The sequence below is a fragment of the Mus caroli genome, unplaced genomic scaffold, assembly GCF_978045245.1.
Source record: "Mus caroli unplaced genomic scaffold, Mus_caroli_1 scaffold_12, whole genome shotgun sequence".
Classification (NCBI taxonomy): Eukaryota; Metazoa; Chordata; class Mammalia; order Rodentia; family Muridae; genus Mus; species Mus caroli.
In genome coordinates, this window is record NW_028227267.1 from 38,978,471 (window position 1) to 39,000,168 (window position 21,698).

A 21,698-nucleotide genomic window follows, 5' to 3' on the forward strand; every position below is an offset into this window, starting at 1 on the left:
GACATTTGTAGAACTAATTATAATTTCACAGTTATGCTTAGAGGCAAAATGCCTGTAATCTCAATTATCCAGGAGGTTTGGGCAGAAACACCAAGTTCCAAGCCAGGACCTTGTCTCAAAACTGAAGACTGTGGATGTTAGCAGTGGTAGTACAACACATTTTAAGAATTAAAAAAAAAAAAAACAAAAAAACCCTATTATTATTATTATTATCTTTTTTAGGCGCTGAAAGGGAACCTAGGACTTCCAGCATGGTTACCATTAAGCTCGCCAGAGAGCATCACCATAACCGCCGTACAGGAACAGTCTCTCATTTCCGTTTGTGAGTCAAGTCGGACTCAAACTCATGATCCTCTTGCTTTAGCCAGCCTCAGACTCAGCATGGGCACTAGGTTTTTAGACAGTCTTCATATAGCTCAGGCTGGTCTCAAACTCTTAGCCAAACCCGAATGTCTGACCTTCCTGTCTCTATCTTCCATAGTCTGGGATTACAGCCCTACACTGTGACCTTCTTTTTTTTTTTTTTTTAACTTTGGGCGGCTTTATTTTATATATGTGTGTATGTGCACACGCACTTAAGCCACGTGTGTGTGGCTGCCGGGTGCACAATCTCCTGGAGGTAGAGTTACAGGTAGCATCGGCCCTAGGGCTCAAACTAGACTCCTTTGAAAGAGCAGAAAGTTCCCTTAACCGCTAACGCATCTTTCCAGTGCCCCGCCCTCTTGTATTCTGATTCTCCTTGTGTTGTTCAGTGTTTCTCTCGGCTACCCGGGAATTCCCTTTCCTAACTCATCTCCCCAAGTGTTGCATTTACAGGCATACGCAACCACATCACCACTACTCGGGGGCCTTGTGCCAAGCCACACAAGCGTGCTAAGCCCTCAAGCTCCCCGTGGCTTTTCTATTCTTGTTCAGGTCTTAGGGCGGTTCCCGCGGCCCAGGATACCAGCCTTGCCAGCCAGAAGGCAGTGCAGCCGCCCTCACGTTCTGGCGCTAAATTTGGGCCAATAGGGTTACGTCCCACGGGAGACTTGGGCCCAATGGGGAGCGACTCACGCGACAAGCTGGGCACGTGACGCGTGCGGGGCAGCCGCCCACCTGGGCTGGAGGTAGCGCGACCGCCCCACTTCCAATCGCTCGCACAACTTCAAGTCACGTGCAGTGTTTACGGACTCAGCAGCTACGGGAAGACCATGTGACAGTGACGTGACACGTCTCTCTCCAATGGAGAAGGGACGCTCCCTTACAAACCGGGAACTGTTTCAGGTCCACGAATGACAGCGCAGAGGGGCGGGGCCAGCCTGTCACGTGAGCGGGGCGGCACTGGCTGCGGGCGAACGCGGCGCGCAGGCGCCTCAGGGACCCGGTAGCGACGGCGGCGGCGGCGGTGGCAGCGGCGGCAGCGGCGGCGGGAGCTGGTCGCTGACCGAGCGGGAGTCGCCATGGCGGCAGACGGAGAGCGCTCCCCGCTGCTCTCCGAGGCCGGCGATGGCGGCGCTGGTGGCAACGGCTTAGCGGGCCCGGGCGGGAGCGCGACCGGGCCCGGTGGAGGCCTGACGCCCTCCGCACCTCCGTACGGAGCCGGTAAACATGCCCCGCCCCAGGGTAAGCCGGAGGTCTGAGATGCACCCAGGCCTAGGGGCGGATCGGGTCAGGGGGCGGAGCCTGCTTCCGCGCCAGGTGTGGCCCCGTGGCACCTGTCACGGGGCGAGGCATCCTCGGTCCGCAATCACTGCCTAAGCCTGGCCCGAAAGCGGGTTTTGAGGAAGCTGATCTGAGCGCTTTTTGTGAGCAGCGGGTCGAGCTTACTCAGAGGGTTCCCCACGTCCGTGGAGCATCTGTGGGAAGTGTCCGAATGATGATTTGGGTTTATCTGCTTCCTCTTCGTAGCATTTCCCCCGTTCCCTGAGGGGCATCCAGCCGTGTTGCCTGGAGAGGACCCACCCCCCTACTCACCCTTGACTAGCCCGGATAGTGGGAGTGCCCCCATGATTACCTGTCGAGTCTGTCAGTCTCCGATCAACGTGGAAGGCAAGATGCATCAGCATGTAGTCAAATGTGGTGTCTGCAACGAAGCCACTGTGAGTTATAACTATCTGCAGAATGGGCCTTGTTTCCTGGATCCTCTTTCTGGTTCAGCACCCTGTTCATGAAACTTTCAGTTCCTGCATCTTGCAGCAGCCATTTCTTTAGAAGCCACTCACCAAAAATAACGTTCACCAAGCTCTCACTTTTTGATCTTTCCTGGACCTGAAGTGTAGTTCTCACTGGCAGTTGTTGCAGTTGCTTTTGATTTTTGTATTTTTGGGGTTCTCTGCTTTTTTGAGACGATCTCACAATGACAGGGGTTCCCTTCAGACTCTGCAATCTTCCTGCCTCAGTCTCACAGGCACACTCTGCTGGCAACATTTGTATATCTCCAATGTCTGATTCTTTCTTTCTCAGTAATGTTCTTGCAGAGGACTGGGATAATGGGCTTCTCTGATGAAATGCCCATTGTTCCTTTATTCATTGTTCTCTAGCCCATCAAGAATGCACCTCCAGGAAAGAAGTATGTCCGATGCCCCTGTAATTGTCTCCTTATCTGCAAAGTGACTTCTCAGCGGATTGCCTGCCCTCGGCCCTACTGGTAAGAGACCTAAGAAGAGAAGGCCATATGTAAGGAAAGTTGTAAAGCAAAAGGAAAACAAACAAACAACAAAAAACCAAAAATCTGGAGCTGGGCAAGGTGGTGCATGCCTGTGTTCAATCCCAGCACCTGAGAAGCGGAGGCAGGAAGACCTGTGTAGTAGCACCTTGAATGTCTAGTCATCCTGCCTACACCTCCTAAGTGCTGGGATGCAGTGTGTCATCAGATCCAAATAGAACTAAGAATTTTAAAAACATACTTTTCCCCCTGTATAGCAAAAGAATCATCAACCTAGGGCCTGTGCATCCAGGACCTCTGAGTCCAGAGCCACAGCCAATGGGTGTCAGGGTCATCTGTGGACATTGCAAGAACACGTTTCTGGTGAGGAGGGATATTGGGAAACCCTGGAGGAGGCAAGTACTAGGAATAGTAGTAAATCCTGAAAAGATTTTCCTCCTCCCCCCTGCTTTCGGGTTCTCATCGAGGAGAGCCTGCTTTCTATGGCTGTTCTTCTTTTTCCATAGTGGACAGAATTCACAGACCGAACCTTGGCACGATGCCCTCACTGCAGAAAAGTGTAAGTGGTTAGGGATTGTACTGGTTGACTGGGTGGTGGGTGGCATAAAATCAACAGGGCTATTCCAAATATCAATTTCTATTGGCTCCCCACAGGTCATCTATTGGGCGAAGATATCCTAGGAAGAGATGTATTTGCTGCTTCTTGCTTGGTTTACTCTTGGCAGTCACTGCCACTGGCCTTGCTGTGAGTAGCCTCAATGCAAACCTCTTACCAGCCTCGTCACAGGCTAAGATTTGAGAAGGTGATACCTTAAAGAATGGTGAGAGAGCTGGTGTTGGGTTCTGTCCCTGTAATCAAAGAATACAGGCAGTTCTAAGGTAGCCCAGGCTACATAGCAAGACCCCATCTATAATACAAAACGAGGGAGTAGGTTGTTGCCAACTGCAAATGTGGCTTAGCTGATAAAAGTATTGGCCTAGCTTGCATGAACACGATCATCCAGCACCACACAAACTGAGCAGACCTGAGCATGGCGGTGCAAGCCTGTGGTCCCAGTACCTAGGAGGTAGAGGCAGGAGCATAGAATTTCAAGGCCATTGACTATAGGATTTGAGGCTGCTCAGGGTACCAACATGAGACCCTTGCCTTAAAAAATTAAAAACCTAAAATGAGTCTGGTGATAGGATGTAGCGGCGGGTATACTTTTAGGTAGAGGTGAACTAAAGTTAAAATTGACTAATAAACTAAGAAGCTAAACAGTGTCCCCACTCTGGAGAAAGAAATGAGTTATCAGCAATCCCGGGTCAGTCGGTAGGTGCGAGAAATGCTGGCAGATGCCTGGGATGGCAGAGTACTTCACAGCTTAAGGGAAGGAAGCACTAAACCACGTGACCTTGGAAAGATCCCTGAAGGTGTTACAAGTGATCGGGGTACAGAGACAGAAGTTTGGAGACAGAAGTTTGCATTGCATCACTGTTTCTAGGACTTTGAAATAGGAGATACCAAAAGTAACCTCATCTTTTTCTTCTTCCTCATCTGTCAGTTTGGTACATGGAAGCATGCACAGCAATATGGAGGGATCTACGCAGCCTGGGCATTTGTCATTTTGTTGGCTGTTCTATGTTTGGGTCGGGCCCTTTATTGGGGCTGTATGAAGGTCAGCCATCCTGTCCAGAACTTCTCCTGAGCCCCTTGATGCAGTCTGTGCCTGACCGCTGCCTGGTACCAACAGTAACACTACAAAGGCTCTCTGGACTTCTACAAGGAAGCCAAACAGCTGCCTCCCTTTTCCCTGGGGAGAGGTAGGAAGGAACCAGTCCCTTCCTTATGTTTGGAAGGGTAGGTAAGACCATTGCTGGCTGGCTGCTTTCTTCCAGGGGTTGCTGCTTAGGGTAAATAGGCAACATTGCCCCTAAGCCTGGATCCTAAAGATGGTTCTAGCCATGCCCTTCCTGTATGTGCTCCCCGAGAACCATTCCTGTCCCTTAATACATTCCAGGGCAGGGTGGGGGTGGGACAGGGACATGGGAGGGGGTATTCATACCCTCCCTCTGTGCACCATTAGGACCTTGCTGCTGCTATTGCACTTCACCAGGGGCTGGCTCTGGTCTCAATACCCAGTCTCTTCTCCCCACATTTCTTGTCCTGTGGGGGTGGGGTCAGCCACTGCTCTGTACAGAACTATAGGAACTGATGTGTATATATATAACTATTTAATATGGGATATGTTCCCCTAATCCTGTACTTCCCTGAATTCCTCCTTCTGACTTTACTTCCAGTTGCAGTATTGAACTGGGCTGAGGTAGGGTCACCATGTTGGGAGAGGCTAGGGATTCATCTGTGCTTGTAAATAAATAATGTCATGACTCTAACCTTTCCCATTAACAACTTTTGTGTATGAAAAAGGGAATATGTAGTTTCACAAAGGGACAAAGACAGTGAAGTTGAAAGTAGGGCCTTTTATTTCTCTTGGATTGTCTAAAGGAAACCAGAAGTTTGGTTTAATGTTTAAAATGAGGGAGCACATACAAAACCGAACACCTGAAGGCTAACACCAGACTTCTGCGGAGGAGAGAGCCATCTCCCAGGCAGGAAGCTACCGCATCACAGCGCTAGGTAAAGGGTGATGGGACAGTGGTCACTGCCAAGAGCCTTGGACCGGATCTTGCTGTCACACAATGCAGGTAAAAGAGAGTGGGAAAGCAAAAAGTAATCAAGGCGCCAACCAACATTCTTAGAGCGGGCATTCATCATGTAAGTCCAGAAAGTGTAAGCATAAGCAGTGTCGGGGTAGAGATGCCGGAAGCTGTCAGCCAATGGTACAGCCTGTAGCAATTCCCCAAAACCTTGGCGCTCCTGGGGAGTAAAGCCAGCATTCTTTTTGTTTCCTTTGGGGTTACGAAGGTCAATTTCTTCATGAGCCACATTGAGATCCCCACATAGCACAAGAGGCTTTCTGGAAGCCAAGTCCTTTAGAAACTTTCGGAAGGCTCCATCCCAACGCTGTCGGTATTCCAGTCTTACCAGACCCCTGCCTGCATTGGGAACATAGGCTGTTACCAAGACAAAGGACTCAAATTCAGCCACAATCACCCGGCCTTCTTGATCATGTTCTTCCTCGCCTATAAAAATAAAAACCAGTGTAAAAATTTTAAGAAAGATCTAAGAAAAAGTAGTAGAGTTAACTGAGGAACATTCAGACATGAATGTCATTAAGATCTCACCAATGCCATAAGAGACTTTTAGTGGGCACTGGCGGGAAAGTAGGCCCACACCACTGTATCCTTCTTTGTCTGACGGAGCTGACCAGTACTGATGGGTGAGTCCAGGCAGCTCTTGCAGTTCAGCCGGGAGTTTGTTCTCCGAGCATTTGGTCTCTTGGAGGCACAAGATATCTGGTGCTTCTTCCTTTACCCACTGAATGAAAATGTGGAAAATTTAAATTTTATGTGCTACATGCTATACACAGAAGGCATTCGAGCAGCAGAATATAAACATTGTATGTGAGTGAGTATCCATTAGTCACCTGACTGGGGTGCTGGGAACCTAACTGGAGCCGTCGGAAGCACAACAATGTGCTGTCAACTGCAGAACAGTCCCCCAGCCCTCTCCCCACTTGGATCTTAAGTAATTACTGGAATTGAGGATATGCTAAATAACACAAGAGCAGAGCCCCCCAACAGTCTAGACTAGTTTTTTTTATAAAATTAAATGAGGGGGTTTTTAAAGAATAGTCATTTAGGAACCCTCCACCCACGCGGGGGGCGGGGCTACAGACGCAAAAATAACGTTTCAAAGGAAACAAGATGATTGGTCCTTAAGACGAGTCAACCAAGAAAAGTCTACTTCCCGATCCTGAACTGTACTCACATCCAAACCTTTCTTTTTAATCCAGGCTCGAAGCCCATCCACATTCCAGGAGCATATCTTGAGTGTGGCAGATTTGCCACTGGGTGAGGTTTTCTGATCTGGGGGGTCCTCATACAGGACAGGGCCCTCTCCCGCGGCCTCCTTCTCGGTTTTCTTTGCTGCCCCCTTACTCTTCTTGGTCTCTGGCTCTATAAAATGGGTGAAGTAGTAAGAGTTGGCAGTTCCAACCTCAGGCCAGAGTTAACTATAACCTCATTAGGCGTTCTAATTACACAAACATCTCGGAACCCAGCAACGTTAACTTGGTCCATATTTTCCGCAATTCATGGCGGTCTAGTAAAGTCCTGAACTTGCCTGGGGGTGGGGGTGGGGATAGGCACGCTCGGGTTCATTTCACCACCTTACCCGACTTGGGTTCTTCCCCGTCCTCGGCCGCCGCTTTCTTTCCCCGCTTTGGCATCGCTGTGACGAAAGCCCTTAGGCTCCTGGAGCACCGAAGCAGTGTTTACTGCGCTGCCTGCAGATAAGAAACGGTGAAATCAAAATACAAGGAGAGGCAGCGAGGCGCCTCCCATAGGCGTTTGCACACCCGGGGCTGCGGTTCTCCCGGCCTGGCCCGCAACGAGCAATGCAGCCCCTCGCCCGCGTTAGGCCCTTCAGCGAGCAGCGTCGCGAAACGCGCTACAACAAGGTACCTGACCTCCCAACGAAGCCAGAGACCCTCACGGCACAAAGAATGGAGTCTGCCTCTTCCCACGTGGGCGATTGGTGTGGTCACGTGACTCGAGGGCTCCGCCCCCACGTGGTTCCGGAGCGCGATGATTGGTCCTCCTGGCACCTCGTGACGTAACTTCTGGCGCCCGAAAGGCCCCTTCGCTTGGTTCTGGGTTGTTCGTGGTAGTGCCGGTTACAGCTCAGCTCGTCACTCAGCCCCACGATCCGCAGTCGTGAGGCACCATGCCCGCGGTGCTGGGGTTCGAAGGCAGCGCCAACAAGATCGGCGTGGGCGTGGTCCGCGACGGCACGGTGCTGGCGAACCCGCGGCGCACTTACGTCACGGCCCCGGGCACGGGTGAGTGGCTGCGGCCGCGCTTGCCGGCGCCTTGTCCAGTTTTGTTCTGTCCGATATTCCACACTGTTGCCTGTGTCAGCTTTCCCGGTGTTGGTTTTACAGGCTTGCAACCCCACTCCAGACTCCCCTGATTGTGCGTTTGGTTGGTAACTTTTGACTAGAAGAGTCAGACACCGGAGGCTAGGTCACGTTGGTTCGTTCAGGTTTTGTTTTTGTTTTTTTCCATGCATTTTTTGAGACAGGGTCTCTCCTTGTAGCCTTTACTGACCTGGAATTTGCTGTGTATACTCTTGACTGCTGGAATTAAAGGCATGAGCCACTACCCCCGGTTGTATTCTGATTTTATCGAGCAGCTTTTATGAGCTAAGCGTTCGAAAATATGTGTTCCGAGGCTGTTCTGTAGATGCACATATAGATTGGTTTACACTACAGCGTGATAAATATAAAAGTAATCTACAACGAGGAGGAGGGAAAGCTGGACAGACAGACATCAGGAGTTCCTGTATTTTCGATCTGTTTTAGGTGTCTGTTTTTCGGTACTTTTAGAATGGAAATGGGTATCAGTGGGTTTGGACAGCTATGTGAAATGCACCAGGCACTGCACGACTCTCAATATATTTACAAGTTGTATTTTGCCTACCCTCTCCCAAAACTTGCACACACATATAACCTGCATGTGTCTGTCTCTGAAGGCTCCCTAAGCAGGTGAAATGTTTCAGGTTACATAGTAGAAATATATGTGTGTTTAGGACTCACTCTTGTAGGCTCTAAAGCGCAGAGGCTGAGATACGTGTGGGAAGCTACTGACAGTTTTAGTGCTGTAGTTATCATATGTTAAGTCCAACAATATGACCTTTCATAGGGTTCTGTAGAATTACAGGAAAAGTTAACAAAGAGTAGGAAGTATGTATAACTCAGATTGCTCCTGAGTTGTGTGTGGACCAGGGCCATCTCTGAAACCCCGGTAGCCTGTGTAGAGGTTGGAATGCTAGCAGAGTGTGTGGTGCGGTGTGTAATGGTGACACCTGGGAGGCTGCGACAGGATCTGAGTTTAAGGCTGTCTTGAGTTATGTTGTGACCTTGTCTCAAAAGTAGAGGTTTGAAAAGAGGATATCTTGGGCTGGAGAAATGGCTCGGCGGTTAAGAGCACTGATTGCACTTCCAGAGGTCCTGAGTTCAATTCCCAGCAACCACATGGTGGCTCACAACCATCTGTAATGGGATCCACTGCCCTCTTCTGGTGTGTCTGAAGACAGCTACAGTGTACATACATAAAATAAATTTATTTTATTTATTTTAATAAATAGATTTATTAATCTTTAGAAAAAAAAGAAAAGAGGATATCTTAAAACCTAGGCAAGTAGAGTATGTTTTTCTACATCGTTAAAACGTGTCTTTGTTGTTTTTTACTTCTACTAGGTAAGTTTTTGCATTATTGAAATTGTTTGATATTGGAATACATTGATAGTCATTCAGTCTTTGCCCCTCCCTCCCTCTCTGCTTTCCTTCCTTTGCCTGCCAAATGCTGGGGCTACAGGCATGTGCTATTATCCTTAGAATACATTCTTCAGTGTCATTTTTTTTCTTTAATCTTTTACACTCCAGTCTTTAACCCCCCTCCCAGTCCACCCTCTGACTGTTCTTCATCCCACACCTCCTTTTTCCACTCCCTGGAGCCTCAAGTCTCTTGAGGGTTAAGTGTATCTTCTTGGAGTCCAGACCCGGCAGTCTTCTGCTGTAGATGTGTTGGGGGCCTCATATTGGCTGGTGGTGTATGCTGCTGGTTGGTGGCCCAGTGTCTGAGAAATCTTGGGAGTCCAGGTTAGTTGAGATTGCTGGTCCTCCTACAGGGTCGCTTCCTCCTCAGCTTCTTTCAGCTTTTGCCTGATTCAACCACAGGGGTCACCATCTTCTGTCCATTAGTTGGGTGTAAATATCTGCATCTGACGCTTTCAGCTGTTAGTTGGGCCTTCGTAGGGCAGTCATGATAGGTCCCTGTTTGTAAGCACACCATAGCATCAATGGTAGTGTCAGGCCTTGGAGCCTCCTCTTGAGATGGATCCTAATTTGGGCCTCAGTCTGTTCTCCATTTTTGTCCCTGAGGTTCTTTTAGCCAGGAGCAACCCTGGATTAGAGTTTTTGACTGTGAGAAGGCCACCCCATCCCTCCACTTGATGTCCTGTCTTCCTACTAGAAGTTGGCTCTCCAAGTTCCCTCTCCACACTGCTGGGTATTCCATCTAAGGTCCCTCCCTTTGAGTCCTGAGAGTCTCTCATCTCCCAGGTCTCTGGTACATTCTAGAGGGTCCCCCACATCCTACCTCCTGAGGTTTCCTGTTTCCATTCATTCTTCTGGCCCTCGGGACTTCACCCTTGTTTCCCTCAATACCTGATCCTGGTTCCCTTTCCCCCTCCTCCCCTCTCCCACCCAAGCCCCTCCCTCCCTCTGCCTCCCATGATTATTTTCTTCTCCCCTTCTAAGTGGAATTGAAGCCTCCTCACTTAGGCCCTTCTGCTTGTTAACCTTCTTCTTCTTTTTTTATTTAGAAAAAAACTCATACTATATTTATGTGTATTAAAAATGAGACACATCCAAAAAGTCATAGTTCCTCACTTACAGACTCCATAACAAAATATGCATCTTTACAATTCAGTACTCTCAAACACTTTTTTTTTTTTAACAATAGTTTCCATTTGAGAAGAAATTAGAAATAAGTTGCAATCACACAGACTCAGCACTGTGATTGGGTAAGTTATAAAAACTCCATAGTGTTTTTCAGTGTGGCTAACCAACACCGCACTGGAGAACGGACCATGAATGTACACAACCTAGAGTCCCCAAGAAAGTGGGTATCATCTGGGATCTGCTTCCCTCAGTGAAAGACACGGCTTTTGTACAGTCTGCAGGTGCCATCAGCTGTCAAACCATTTGCCTCTCTTCATGAGGGGTGCTCCTTTAGAAGGGCCCAGCAACTTCTGCTTATATTGTTCAACCAGCCGGTTGAAGCGGGCTTCTGCCTTATTCTCCTTAGCCTTTCTTTTAGGCGCCTGCACAGAAGACGCTAACTGCTGCTTCTTTTGCTTCCGCTGGCCTATCTGGGGCTTTGGCTTCCTAGAAGGCAGGGACTCCACTTTGCCTTTGTCCCACAGCCTAATTTTGAGGCCTCGGTGTGAAGGGAGTGCCAGGACCTTTCTTCTTGCCGTCAGGCAGCAACGCCTGCTCCTCTTCAGCCTTGGTCTGGAAGCCTGTCCACAAGGTGGAGCCGGCTTTCCCTTTCTGCTCTCCAGGCGCCTTACTCTGATCCTGTGTGGCACTCTGAACTGCTTCCTGTTGCTTGTCTTTTCCAACTTCTTTTTGCTCTTTTTGGGGCTTACTGGTTACAGGTTTGGATTCCATTTTCTGCAGGCTGCGTTGGATCCTCGGCTCCTTCACTTTAAGTTTCCTTCGGTCTTCTAAAGAGAACTCCACTATGGGTCTCTTTTGGGACCCAAAGATCTCTGGGTTGTTGTTGAAGTGGCAGAGGGCTCTGAGGGCATGCTCATGTTTTTGGAACTCTGCAAAGGCATAGCCCAGGGACTGACCCTTCATTTTCCCATGAACTCTTTTAAGGTCCTGCATCACTCCTTTAGAACTTGCGGTTTCTCCAGGCCACGAGCTTCTGCTCCACCTTCCCTCTTCCCATCCTCCGTCCTCCTCTGCCTCTGTGTCCTCTCTCTCTGAAACCTCCTTCTTCTTGCCTTGTTAACCTTAAGTCCTGTGGATTATATCCTGGATAGTCTATACCTTTTTTTGCTAATATTCACTTATTAGTGAGTACATACCATGCATGTCCTTTTGGGTCTGGGTTACCTCACTCAGGATGATATTTTCTAGTTCCCATTTGCCTGCAAAACTCATGATGTCCTAGTTCTTAATAGCTGAGTAGTATTCCATTGTGTAAATGAACCACATTTTCTGTATCCATTCTTCTGTTGTGGGACATCTGGGTTGTTTCCAGCTTCTGGCTATCGCAAATAGGGCCACTATGAACATAGTGGAACATGTGCTCCTGTGGCATGGTGGGACATCTTTTGGATATGGTAGATCTATTTCCAATTTTCTGAGGAACCACCAAACTGATTTCCAGAGTGGTTGTACCAGTTTGCAATCCCACCAGCAATGGAGGAGTGTTCCTCTTTCTCCACATTCTCGCCAGCATCTGCTGTCACCTGAGTTTTTGATCTTAGCCATTCTGACTGGTGTGAGGTGGAATCTCAGGGTTGTTTTGATTTGTATTTCCCTGATGACTAAGAACTTTGATCATTTCTTTAAGTGCTTCTCAGCCATTCGAGATTCTTCTGTTGTGAATTCTCTGTTTAGCTCTGTACCCTATTTTTTAATTGGGTTATTTGGTTTCTTGGTGGTTAGCTTGAGTTCTTTATATATTTCAGATATCAGTGGGATTAGTGACAATTTTTTTTCCCATTGTGTAGGTTGCCAGTTTGTCCTATTGACTGTGTCTTTTGCCTGAACAGAATCTTTCCAGTTTCATGAGGTCCCATTTATCAATTGTTGATCTTAGAGTCTGAGCCATTGGTGTTCTGTTTAGGAAATTTGCCCCTGTGCCAATGAGATTGGGGCTTTTTTCCCTTCATTGTCATTATATCTCATCTTAATGTGCATTTACCACATTTAGGTTTTGAAGAGCTTTTATTTTTTAATTTATTTTTGGCTAATGACATTTCTTGCTGTTTATTTATCGTATACTATGGAAAAGATGTTAGACAAAAAGTAAGACTAAAGCCAGGTGTGGGAGCATAAACCTGGAATTCCAGTACTCCAGGAGGCAGAAGCAGGCAGATCTCTGAGTGTGGAACCACCCTAGTCTGTATAGCAAATTCCAGGCCAGCCAGGGTTACATCGACCTTGTCTCAAGATAAATAATAAAAATGGAATCAAGTCATTTACTCTTGAGTTTAGAGAGGGAGGGAAAGCAGTGGAGGTAGCTTGGAACACCAGCAATACCTAATATTTGGTCCCTGGAACTGCTAACAAACAGAGCCTTGGTTGTTCAAGAACTTGCAGAGGAGACAGACTGAGCACTGAAATGGCTATCAGAAGTTGGCTACAGTCGGGAGTGGTGGCGCACGCCTTTAATCCCAGCACTCGGGAGGCAGAGGCAGGCGGATTTCTGAGTTCGAGGCCAGCCTGGTCTACAAAGTGAGTTCCGGGACAGCTAGGGCTACACAGAAAAACCCTGTCTCGAAAAACCAAAAAAAAAAAAAAAAAAAAAAAAAGAAGTAGGCTATGACCTGTATACTGAGAACAGTTGTGGAAGCGGACCTTACAGGTAAAGAAATACATACCAAAGAAGTCAGAATGGACCAATCAGTAATTATCGAATATTTGAAAACAGCTGATAAGTTAAAATGAAACAAAGCAAAAAAAAAACCTCAGTAAGTTGTTGCCTCATAAACATGAAAATCAAACAGCCATTGTTTTCAGTTCTCATGCATGAACCATTTCTCAGATTGTGATGACAACAAGTAGACTGTACAGGAAAACTAGTCACAGCCAGCTTAGTGGCTGGACTGAGAAGCCCCAAAGCCACACTTTCACCAAAAACAGTCCAGTCACTGGTGGTCTGCTGCTGCTCTGATCCACTACAGCTTTCTGAATCCCAGAGAAGCCATCGCATCTGAGAAGTGTGCCCAGGGAAACCATGGCATCTGAGAAGTGTGCCCAGGGAAACCATTGCATCTGAGAAGTGTGCCCAGGGAAACCATGGCATCTGAGAAGTGTGCCCAGGGAAACCATGGCATCTGAGAAGTGTGCCCAGGGAAACCATGGCATCTGAGAAGTGTACCCAGGGAAACCATCGCATCTGAGAAGTGTGCCCAGGAAACCATCGCATCTGAGAAGTGTGCCCAGGAAACCATCGCATCTGAGAAGTGTGCCCAGGGAAACCATGGCATCTGAGAAGTGTGCCCAGGGAAACCATTGCATCTGAGAAGTGTGCCCAGGGAAACCATGGCATCTGAGAAGTGTGCCCAGGGAAACCATGGCATCTGAGAAGTGTGCCCAGGGAAACCATGGCATCTGAGAAGTGTACCCAGGGAAACCATCGCATCTGAGAAGTGTGCCCAGGAAACCATCGCATCTGAGAAGTGTGCCCAGGGAAACCATGGCATCTGAGAAGTGTGCCCAGGGAAACCATTGCATCTGAGAAGTGTGCCCAGGGAAACCATTGCATCTGAGAAGTGTGCCCAGGGAAACCATTGCATCTGAGAAGTGTGCCCAGGGAAACCATCGCATCTGAGAAGTGTGCCCAGGGAAACCATGGCATCTGAGAAGTGTGCCCAGGGAAACCATCGCATCTGAGAAGTGTGCCCAGGGAAACCATTGCATCTGAGAAGTGTGCCCAGGGAAACCATTGCATCTGAGAAGTGTGCCCAGGGAAACCATCGCATCTGAGAAGTGTGCCCAGGGAAACCATGGCATCTGAGAAGTGTGCCCAGGGAAACCATCGCATCTGAGAAGTGTGCCCAGGGAAACCATGGCATCTGAGAAGTGTGCCCAGGGAAACCATGGCATCTGAGAAGTGTGCCCAGGGAAACCATGGCATCTGAGAAGTGTGCCCAGGGAAACCATGGCATCTGAGAAGTGTGCCCAGGGAAACCATGGCATCTGAGAAGTGTGCCCAGGGAAACCATGGCATCTGAGAAGTGTGCCCAGGGAAACCATGGCATCTGAGAAGTGTGCCCAGGGAAACCATGGCATCTGAGAAGTGTGCCCAGGGAAACCATGGCATCTGAGAAGTGTGCCCAGGGAAACCATGGCATCTGAGAAGTGTGCCCAGGGAAACCATGGCATCTGAGAAGTGTGCCCAGGGAAACCATGGCATCTGAGAAGTGTGCCCAGGGAAACCATCGCATCTGAGAAGTGTGCCCAGGGAAACCATTGCATCTGAGAAGTGTGCCCAGGGAAACCATGGCATCTGAGAAGTGTGCCCAGGGAAACCATCGCATCTGAGAAGTGTGCCCAGGGAAACCATGGCATCTGAGAAGTGTGCCCAGGGAAACCATTGCATCTGAGAAGTGTGCCCAGGGAAACCATGGCATCTGAGAAGTGTGCCCAGGGAAACCATGGCATCTGAGAAGTGTGCCCAGGGAAACCATGGCATCTGAGAAGTGTGCCCAGGGAAACCATGGCATCTGAGAAGTGTGCCCAGGGAAACCATCGCATCTGAGAAGTGTGCCCAGGGAAACCATGGCATCTGAGAAGTGTGCCCAGGGAAACCATCGCATCTGAGAAGTGTGCCCAGGGAAACCATGGCATCTGAGAAGTGTGCCCAGGGAAACCATCGCATCTGAGAAGTGTGCCCAGGGAAACCATGGCATCTGAGAAGTGTGCCCAGGGAAACCATCGCATCTGAGAAGTGTGCCCAGGGAAACCATGGCATCTGAGAAGTGTGCCCAGGGAAACCATGGCATCTGAGAAGTGTGCCCAGGGAAACCATGGCATCTGAGAAGTGTGCCCAGGGAAACCATGGCATCTGAGAAGTGTGCCCAGGGAAACCATGGCATCTGAGAAGTGTGCCCAGGGAAACCATCGCATCTGAGAAGTGTGCCCAGGGTAACCATGGCATCTGAGAAGTGTGCCCAGGGTAACCATGGCATCTGAGAAGTGTGCCCAGGGAAACCATGGCATCTGAGAAGTGTGCCCAGGGAAACCATGGCATCTGAGAAGTGTGCCCAGGGAAACCATGGCATCTGAGAAGTGTGCCCAGGGAAACCATGGCATCTGAGAAGTGTGCCCAGGGAAACCATGGCATCTGAGAAGTGTGCCCAGGGAAACCATGGCATCTGAGAAGTGTGCCCAGGGAAACCATGGCATCTGAGAAGTGTGCCCAGGAAACCATGGCATCTGAGAAGTGTGCCCAGGGAAACCATGGCATCTGAGAAGTGTGCCCAGGGAAACCATGGCATCTGAGAAGTGTGCCCAGGGAAACCATGGCATCTGAGAAGTGTGCCCAGGGAAACCATTGCATCTGAGAAGTGTGCCCAGGGAAACCATGGCATCTGAGAAGTGTGCCCAGGGAAACCATGGCATCTGAGAAGTGTGCCCAGGGAAACCATGGCATCTGAGAAGTGTGCCCAGGGAAACCATGGCATCTGAGAAGTGTGCCCAGGGAAACCATGGCATCTGAGAAGTGTGCCCAGGGTAACCATCGCATCTGAGAAGTGTGCCCAGGGAAACCATCGCATCTGAGAAGTGTGCCCAGGGAAACCATGGCATCTGAGAAGTGTGCCCAGGGAAACCATGGCATCTGAGAAGTGTGCCCAGGGAAACCATGGCATCTGAGAAGTGTGCCCAGGGTAACCATCGCATCTGAGAAGTGTGCCCAGGGAAACCATGGCATCTGAGAAGTGTGCCCAGGGAAACCATGGCATCTGAGAAGTGTACCCAGCAGATCTTTGAGATGCACCAAAACTGTAACTCCTGAAGTCAGCAGAAAGAGCCCTATTCAGAGCAATGCCTGATTCAAAACTGAATGACCAAAGTGGAACTTTGCTTTATCCACCACATTTACCCGACCTCTCATCAACTGACCACCGTGTCTTGAGAACCTTGACAACTTCTCTCAGGGAAAACATTTCCACTTCAAGCAGTATGCAGAGAGAGCATGCTTTCCCACAGTGAGCGGTATGCAGAGCATGCTTTCCAAGAGTTTGTTGAAACATTGGTTTGTTGCAGGAATGAATAAACTCATCTTTTTGGCTTGTTTTGTGTGGTTGTTAGTTTGTTTGAAACAAGGTCAACAAATTCCTGGCTGTCCTACTCTGTAGACCAGGCTAACCTCAGACTCATGGGGATCCACCTGCCTCTGCCTTGCTGGGATTAAAGGTTTGCACCACCACCACCCAGCTAACTGGTTTGTTGGCAGAGTGTGTTAATTAAAGTGGTTTGTATTTTGATGAATAAAAATGTATTGGCGAGCTGGGCGTGGTAGCGCACGCCTTTAATCCCAGCACTCAGGAGGCAGAGGCAGGCGGATTTCTGAGTTTGAGGCCAGCCTGGTCTGCAAAGTGAGTTCCTGACAGCCAGGGCTATACAGAGAAACCCTGTCTCAAAAAAACAAAAACAAACAAACAAACAAATAGTGATTTAAGGCTCATAGCCCCATATCACAGATCCCTTTGCACCAGCCTAGCACCTGCCTTCCTTTTGGTTCATGTTCTATATGCCTTTCCTTAGGATTCCTTCCAGGTGACACGGCCAGGCACCATCGAGCTGTTATCCTAGACCTACTGCAGGAGGCGCTAACAGAGGCAGGATTAACCTCCAAGGACATTGATTGCATTGCTTTCACCAAAGGTAAGTCTGGGAGAGTTGTCAGCAAGGGCAGTATGTGGGTGGAGGTACTACCACCACCATTACACATTTTCAAATCTACTTTCTCTACGTACTTTTCCTAATTTCTAGGATTCTAACCACATTTGTACGCTGTCAGGTCCTGGCATGGGAGCCCCATTGGCTTCTGTAGCTGTTGTTGCCCGTACAGTGGCCCAGTTGTGGAATAAGCCTTTGCTTGGCGTGAACCACTGCATAGGCCACATTGAAATGGGCCGTCTCATCACTGGAGCCGTTAACCCAACTGTCCTGTATGTGAGCGGAGGAAATACCCAGGTACTTAATAGGACTCTTTGTATTCCATCTTAATGCTAAGGTATTCTACCTGAGTTATAGGAGCTGCAAGAACAAAACCAGGCTCATTCAGACCTAAGATATTATAGAGAATACAACAGAGATATGAAGACAAGCTCTAGAGACAAATTAGAATATTAGAACTTTATACATACAGCTAGAATTTCTCATTTAAAAAGAAAAGGATGTGAGGTTAACCCTTCAAGATAATGAATGTCTCTCTCTGTTTTTACTTGTGTGGGTGTTTTGCCTGAATGCACGTAGCAGCTCCAGGAAGATGGAAGAGGTTATGAGATCCCTGGGAACTGGAGTTAGAGACAGTTGTGAGCCACTGTGTGGGTGCAGGGAATCAAACCCAGATCCTTTGGAACACCAGGTAGTGCATTTAACTATTGCACCATCTCTCCAGCCCTATAAATATATTTTTTCCCTTCATTTATCCACCCTGTTCTCCCTCTTTTCTAAAAGTCAGGGTCTCCAGATAACCCAGCCCCAAAGTTGTGGTTCTCCTTCCTCAGCCTAAGCAACTGGGGTCACAAGCCTACTGTGTGATGTTACTGTGGCAGGCTCTCAGTGCAGGAGACAGCTTCCCTTGTACTATTTTGATCTTCTGAACTCCTCCCACGTGCTGGGATTACAGACTTGTACCACCATGCCTGGCTCACCTTTTTCTATTTCTGACGGAATGTCTGTGTAGGTCACCACAGCAAACTCAGTTTTGCCTGTTTTAAATTCTTTTTTTGTTAGTTTGGTTTTGGGTTTGTTTGGTTGGTTGGTTGGTTGGTTTGGTTTGGTTTTTGTTTTTTTTTTTTTTGTTGTTGTTGGTTTTGTTTTTGTTTTTTAGACAGGGTTTCTCTGTGTAGCCCTGGCTATCCTGGAACTCACTCTGTAGACCAGGCTGATGTTGAACTCAGAAATCCGCCTTCCTCTGCCTCCCAAGTGCTGGGATTAAAGGCATGCACCACCACTGCCCGGCTTTGTTTTAAATTCTTATTTTTAGGTGTGTGTGTGTGTGTGTGTGTGTGTTTTGTTTCTTAGGCTGTATAATGTGAGATGTTTCAAGAATTTGTGTGCAATCCCTGCCCAGGGGCCATACTCATCCCCTGCATCATTACAGTTTTGGTATGTGTGCTACAAAGTAAGCACCAGTTTGTTGGTTCTTGGAAGAAATTTTTTTTTTAATTATTTGGCAACTTTATACATGTATGTAATATATCTTGAAAATATCTGGGTTTATTTTGTGTATGTGAGATGTGGGTATGTGGGGACACACATGTTATTGTATATGTGCACATCAGGGGACACACTTTCGGAGTCCACTTTATGGGAAGGGATCAAACTCTGGTCTCTAGGCTCATGTGCAAGTGTTTTTGCCTTTTACTAGCTCCTGGTGTGGTTTTCTTGAGACAGTCTTGCTATGTGTCTAGGCTGCCCTTAGCCTTCCCTGTGTAGACCAGCATGGCTGCCTGTCTCAGTCATACCTGTACTGGAATTACAGGTATGAGCCACTATAGACAGCTTCCCTTTCTTTCTTACTGGAATGTCTAGTGGCCATGTTAGCACTATGCTATTTTCTTCCACATAGCTGAACACCCCATTTTACAGACTGAAAGCTTCATGGCCGGTCTCACTCTTCTCAGGTGATTTCCTACTCAGAACATCGTTATCGCATATTTGGAGAAACTATTGATATCGCTGTGGGAAACTGCCTAGATCGTTTTGCTCGGGTGCTGAAGGTAGGCCATTGAGACTGTAGAGTGTATAAGATGAGGGTCTGGGAAGCAAAAAGAAAGGAAAGGCAAGAAGAAGTAACTACATCTTAGGCATCTTGTATATCTAACGTTAGTCTTTGTCATTTTATTTAACATAGGTAGAAAATTGAGCACTTATGTATATGTGTATCTGTTAGTTGTTACTAATGTGTCTGTCCGTGTGTATAGTTTATAAAAATATATACCAGTTGCTTGTCTTGACATTGGTTTGGGGAGGAACCCCAGAGTGCTGAGTAGACATGAGAAGAATGTGTTTTACATTATTCATTCATGGTTCTCTACTTCTCTCTCCTCCTGCTGATAGATTTCCAATGACCCCAGTCCAGGCTACAACATTGAGCAGATGGCAAAGCGGTAAGAGGATGTGAAGGCGAAGAGCCCTGGTTGTGCAGCTTTAGAGATGTCTTTGTTTATGTTAATGAGGTATGGGAGGGTTTCTGGAGGGTGAGCAGCCAGCTGACTCTGGCTTTAGTGCTTTTATTCATTTCTACATAGAGGCAAGAAGCTAGTCGAGCTGCCATACACTGTAAAGGGGATGGATGTCTCGTTTTCAGGGATTCTGTCTTTCATTGAGGTGAGTGTGAGTGTTAGGAGAGAGGGAGGGAGAGAGAGAGAGAGAGAGAGAGAGAATCCCTGCTTTTAAAATGACATGTCTGCTTTGCTCACCATTATTTCCTGCATAAGTGCTCACTCATAATAGGTGCTGAATAGATCATTTAGCAGGTACTGGATATCGTCTATGTGCCAGGCACTACTGCAATAATAGGGGTGCTGTACAGGACAAAACAATCCCTCCCTAAAGAGGAAAAAGATTTAAAAAGGAGAAGCCAATGTGGGAGTGCATCCCTCCCATAATCTCATTGTGATGAAGTCAGTGATCCTTCCAGGGCCAGGAGGTTTTGTTTTTATGAAAGCCTCATATTGGTATTCATGTTTTTGGATCGCTGCCCCTTTAATTGCAGGATGCAGCACAGCGAATGCTGGCCACTGGAGAGTGTACTCCTGAAGACCTGTGTTTCTCCTTACAGGTAAGTGAAAAGCTGGGATATAAAACATGCTCTAGACTAGAGCTGAAGTAAAATGGGATATGCCTCTGAGGTTCCCCTTGTCTGTCCTCCACAGGAAACTGTGTTTGCAATGCTAGTGGAGATCACAGAGCGAGCCATGGCACACTGTGGCTCCAAAGAAGCCCTCATCGTCGGAGGAGTTGGATGTATGTATCAGTGGGCAGTGAGCTGCCTTCTTCCTCCTGATTTATTCCATCTCTTTTCCTTGTTTCCCACTCCTTTTCCCTGGTCTCCTGGTAAACTCATGGGAACACAGCTGGTGTGATAGCAAGATTGCCAAATCTAAGTTCACTGTGTCTTCTCTTCTTGTAGGTAACCTGAGGCTGCAGGAGATGATGGGGGCAATGTGCCAGGAGCGGGGAGCCCAGCTCTTTGCAACAGATGAGAGGTGAAGTCCTCTTCGTCTTACATTCTTTTCTTCCCATTATTATGGCTTCTCTGTGTCTTAATCACAAGTTCTGTTATCTCTTCTTTCCCAGATTCTGCATTGACAATGGAGCCATGATAGCACAAGCTGGTTGGGAGATGTTTCAGGCTGGGCACAGGACTCCTCTCAAAGATTCTGGAATTACTCAGAGGTGAGTGGCATACACCTTTGAGAGAGTAGATATAGGAGATAGGCAGAAACCAACATGTAAGAAAGTTGAAAAACAAGAACAGAAAATACTATGGGTGATGTGTATGGTGCGGTGCACCTATAATATCAGCATGTGAGAGACCAAGGCAGGAAGATTGTGGTTTTGATATAAGCCTGGGCTACAGACAGACACTGTCTCAAACAAATTGCTAAGGGGTCGTCAGTCCTTTACAGAGTTTTTCCCATTTTCCGCAGGTATAGGACAGATGAAGTGGAAGTGACATGGAGGGACTAACACCATCATCAGAAAGAGAAGAGCTTTCCAGGAGGAATGCTCAACTGAGAGTCAGTCTTGGTGATGCTCTGAACTGTCCTCTTCTCTGACAAGCCCTATATAAGGCTTAGGGTCCCTATGGAAACCCAACATGACGCCACAATAAAAATTTGGTTTTGTATGTTGATAACTAGGTTGTGTTTTTCAGTTAGCACTGGGTAAAGTCTTACTGACCTCAGGGACAACTGGTGGGGGTCAGAGTAGCACCTTGGTTGGTGGCGCAGCTACTTTTGATGGCTGCTACTTGGAGAAAACCCTGGGTGCCGTACTAACATCCCATTAGCAGTAATACCCTAGCTAATAGTATTTTAGTGTTCTGCCCTGTGCTGACTACTGTGCAGTTAACTGTGTTTACATTCACTGAAGTGGACATCCAGGACAACCCTTAAAAAGGCCTGGAAATGTATAATTTGTAATTTAAGTAAAACTGCTGCCTTCATAACTTTATTGATGTACTAATGAAAGAAGTAAAACGTAAAAACAAAATTCTAGGCCTTTAGGCCCAAGCTTGGGAATGTGGCCTCTGTGGCTCAGTTCTCCTAGGAGGTGTGCTGGTCATAAAACAGATAGTGGCATTCCTTCCTCCACCCACCCGCTTCCTGGGTTCAAAGAGTGTTCATTCAAAGAAAGTCACCCTGACCATTGCTGGAACCTGCAATGCAAATGTGCTA

The 21,698-nt window shown here is 47.8% G+C and overlaps 3 protein-coding genes and 1 non-coding gene across 7 annotated transcripts; 2 read left to right on the forward strand and 2 right to left on the reverse strand.

Moving 5' to 3' along the window:
* Positions 1-1,328: 1,328 nt before the first annotated feature.
* Pip4p1 (phosphatidylinositol-4,5-bisphosphate 4-phosphatase 1) lies at positions 1,329-5,020 on the forward strand. Of its 4 annotated transcripts, none has more exons than XM_021181673.2 (7): positions 1,337-1,605; positions 1,891-2,081; positions 2,523-2,629; positions 2,905-3,010; positions 3,154-3,206; positions 3,302-3,392; positions 4,192-5,020. In XM_021181673.2, the coding sequence occupies exons 1-7, from the start codon at positions 1,443-1,445 to the stop codon at positions 4,333-4,335; spliced, it is 855 nt and encodes a 284-aa protein (XP_021037332.1). In that variant the 5' UTR covers positions 1,337-1,442; the 3' UTR covers positions 4,336-5,020. The 4 variants fall into 4 exon arrangements, with proteins under 4 accessions (XP_021037335.1, XP_021037334.1, XP_021037332.1 ...); XM_021181674.2 differs by having other exon boundaries at positions 1,337-1,584; XM_021181676.2 differs by lacking the exon at positions 2,905-3,010 and having other exon boundaries at positions 1,329-1,584.
* A 67-nt stretch (positions 5,021-5,087) lies between these two features.
* On the reverse strand, positions 5,088-7,035 carry Apex1 (apurinic/apyrimidinic endodeoxyribonuclease 1). The gene is made up of 4 exons (XM_021181919.3): positions 6,924-7,035; positions 6,519-6,706; positions 5,873-6,065; positions 5,088-5,770 (listed from the first exon to the last, which is right to left on the reverse strand). The coding sequence occupies exons 1-4, from the start codon at positions 6,976-6,978 to the stop codon at positions 5,253-5,255; spliced, it is 954 nt and encodes a 317-aa protein (XP_021037578.2). The 5' UTR covers positions 6,979-7,035; the 3' UTR covers positions 5,088-5,252.
* A 253-nt stretch (positions 7,036-7,288) lies between these two features.
* Positions 7,289-21,157, forward strand: Osgep (O-sialoglycoprotein endopeptidase). Its single transcript, XM_021181631.3, has 11 exons — positions 7,289-7,590; positions 16,828-16,947; positions 17,084-17,259; positions 18,918-19,013; positions 19,354-19,403; positions 19,545-19,623; positions 20,012-20,077; positions 20,172-20,262; positions 20,429-20,504; positions 20,596-20,694; positions 20,949-21,157. The coding sequence occupies exons 1-11, from the start codon at positions 7,476-7,478 to the stop codon at positions 20,986-20,988; spliced, it is 1,008 nt and encodes a 335-aa protein (XP_021037290.1). The 5' UTR covers positions 7,289-7,475; the 3' UTR covers positions 20,989-21,157.
* On the reverse strand, positions 18,320-18,423 carry LOC115029267 (U6 spliceosomal RNA). The gene has a single exon (XR_003834844.1). It is a non-coding gene; the product is annotated as a U6 spliceosomal RNA (small nuclear RNA).
* Positions 21,158-21,698: the final 541 nt, after the last annotated feature.

Coding starts and splice junctions, on each gene's coding strand:
- Pip4p1 (XM_021181673.2), top strand. CDS start 1,443: ATGGCGGCAGACGGAGAGCGCTCCCCGCTGCTCTCCGAGGCCGGCGAT. Junction 2,082..2,522: donor GTGTCTGCAACGAAGCCACT/GTGAGTTATAAC, acceptor ATTGTTCTCTAG/CCCATCAAGAATGCACCTCC. Junction 2,630..2,904: donor GCCTGCCCTCGGCCCTACTG/GTAAGAGACCTA, acceptor CCCCCTGTATAG/CAAAAGAATCATCAACCTAG.
- Apex1 (XM_021181919.3), bottom strand. CDS start 6,978: ATGCCAAAGCGGGGAAAGAAAGCGGCGGCCGAGGACGGGGAAGAACCC. Junction 6,707..6,923: donor CGGGGAAGAACCCAAGTCGG/GTAAGGTGGTGA, acceptor CCCATTTTATAG/AGCCAGAGACCAAGAAGAGT. Junction 5,771..5,872: donor AAAAGTCTCTTATGGCATTG/GTGAGATCTTAA, acceptor TTATTTTTATAG/GCGAGGAAGAACATGATCAA.
- Osgep (XM_021181631.3), top strand. CDS start 7,476: ATGCCCGCGGTGCTGGGGTTCGAAGGCAGCGCCAACAAGATCGGCGTG. Junction 19,404..19,544: donor ATTGAGCAGATGGCAAAGCG/GTAAGAGGATGT, acceptor ATTTCTACATAG/AGGCAAGAAGCTAGTCGAGC. Junction 19,624..20,011: donor GGATTCTGTCTTTCATTGAG/GTGAGTGTGAGT, acceptor CTTTAATTGCAG/GATGCAGCACAGCGAATGCT.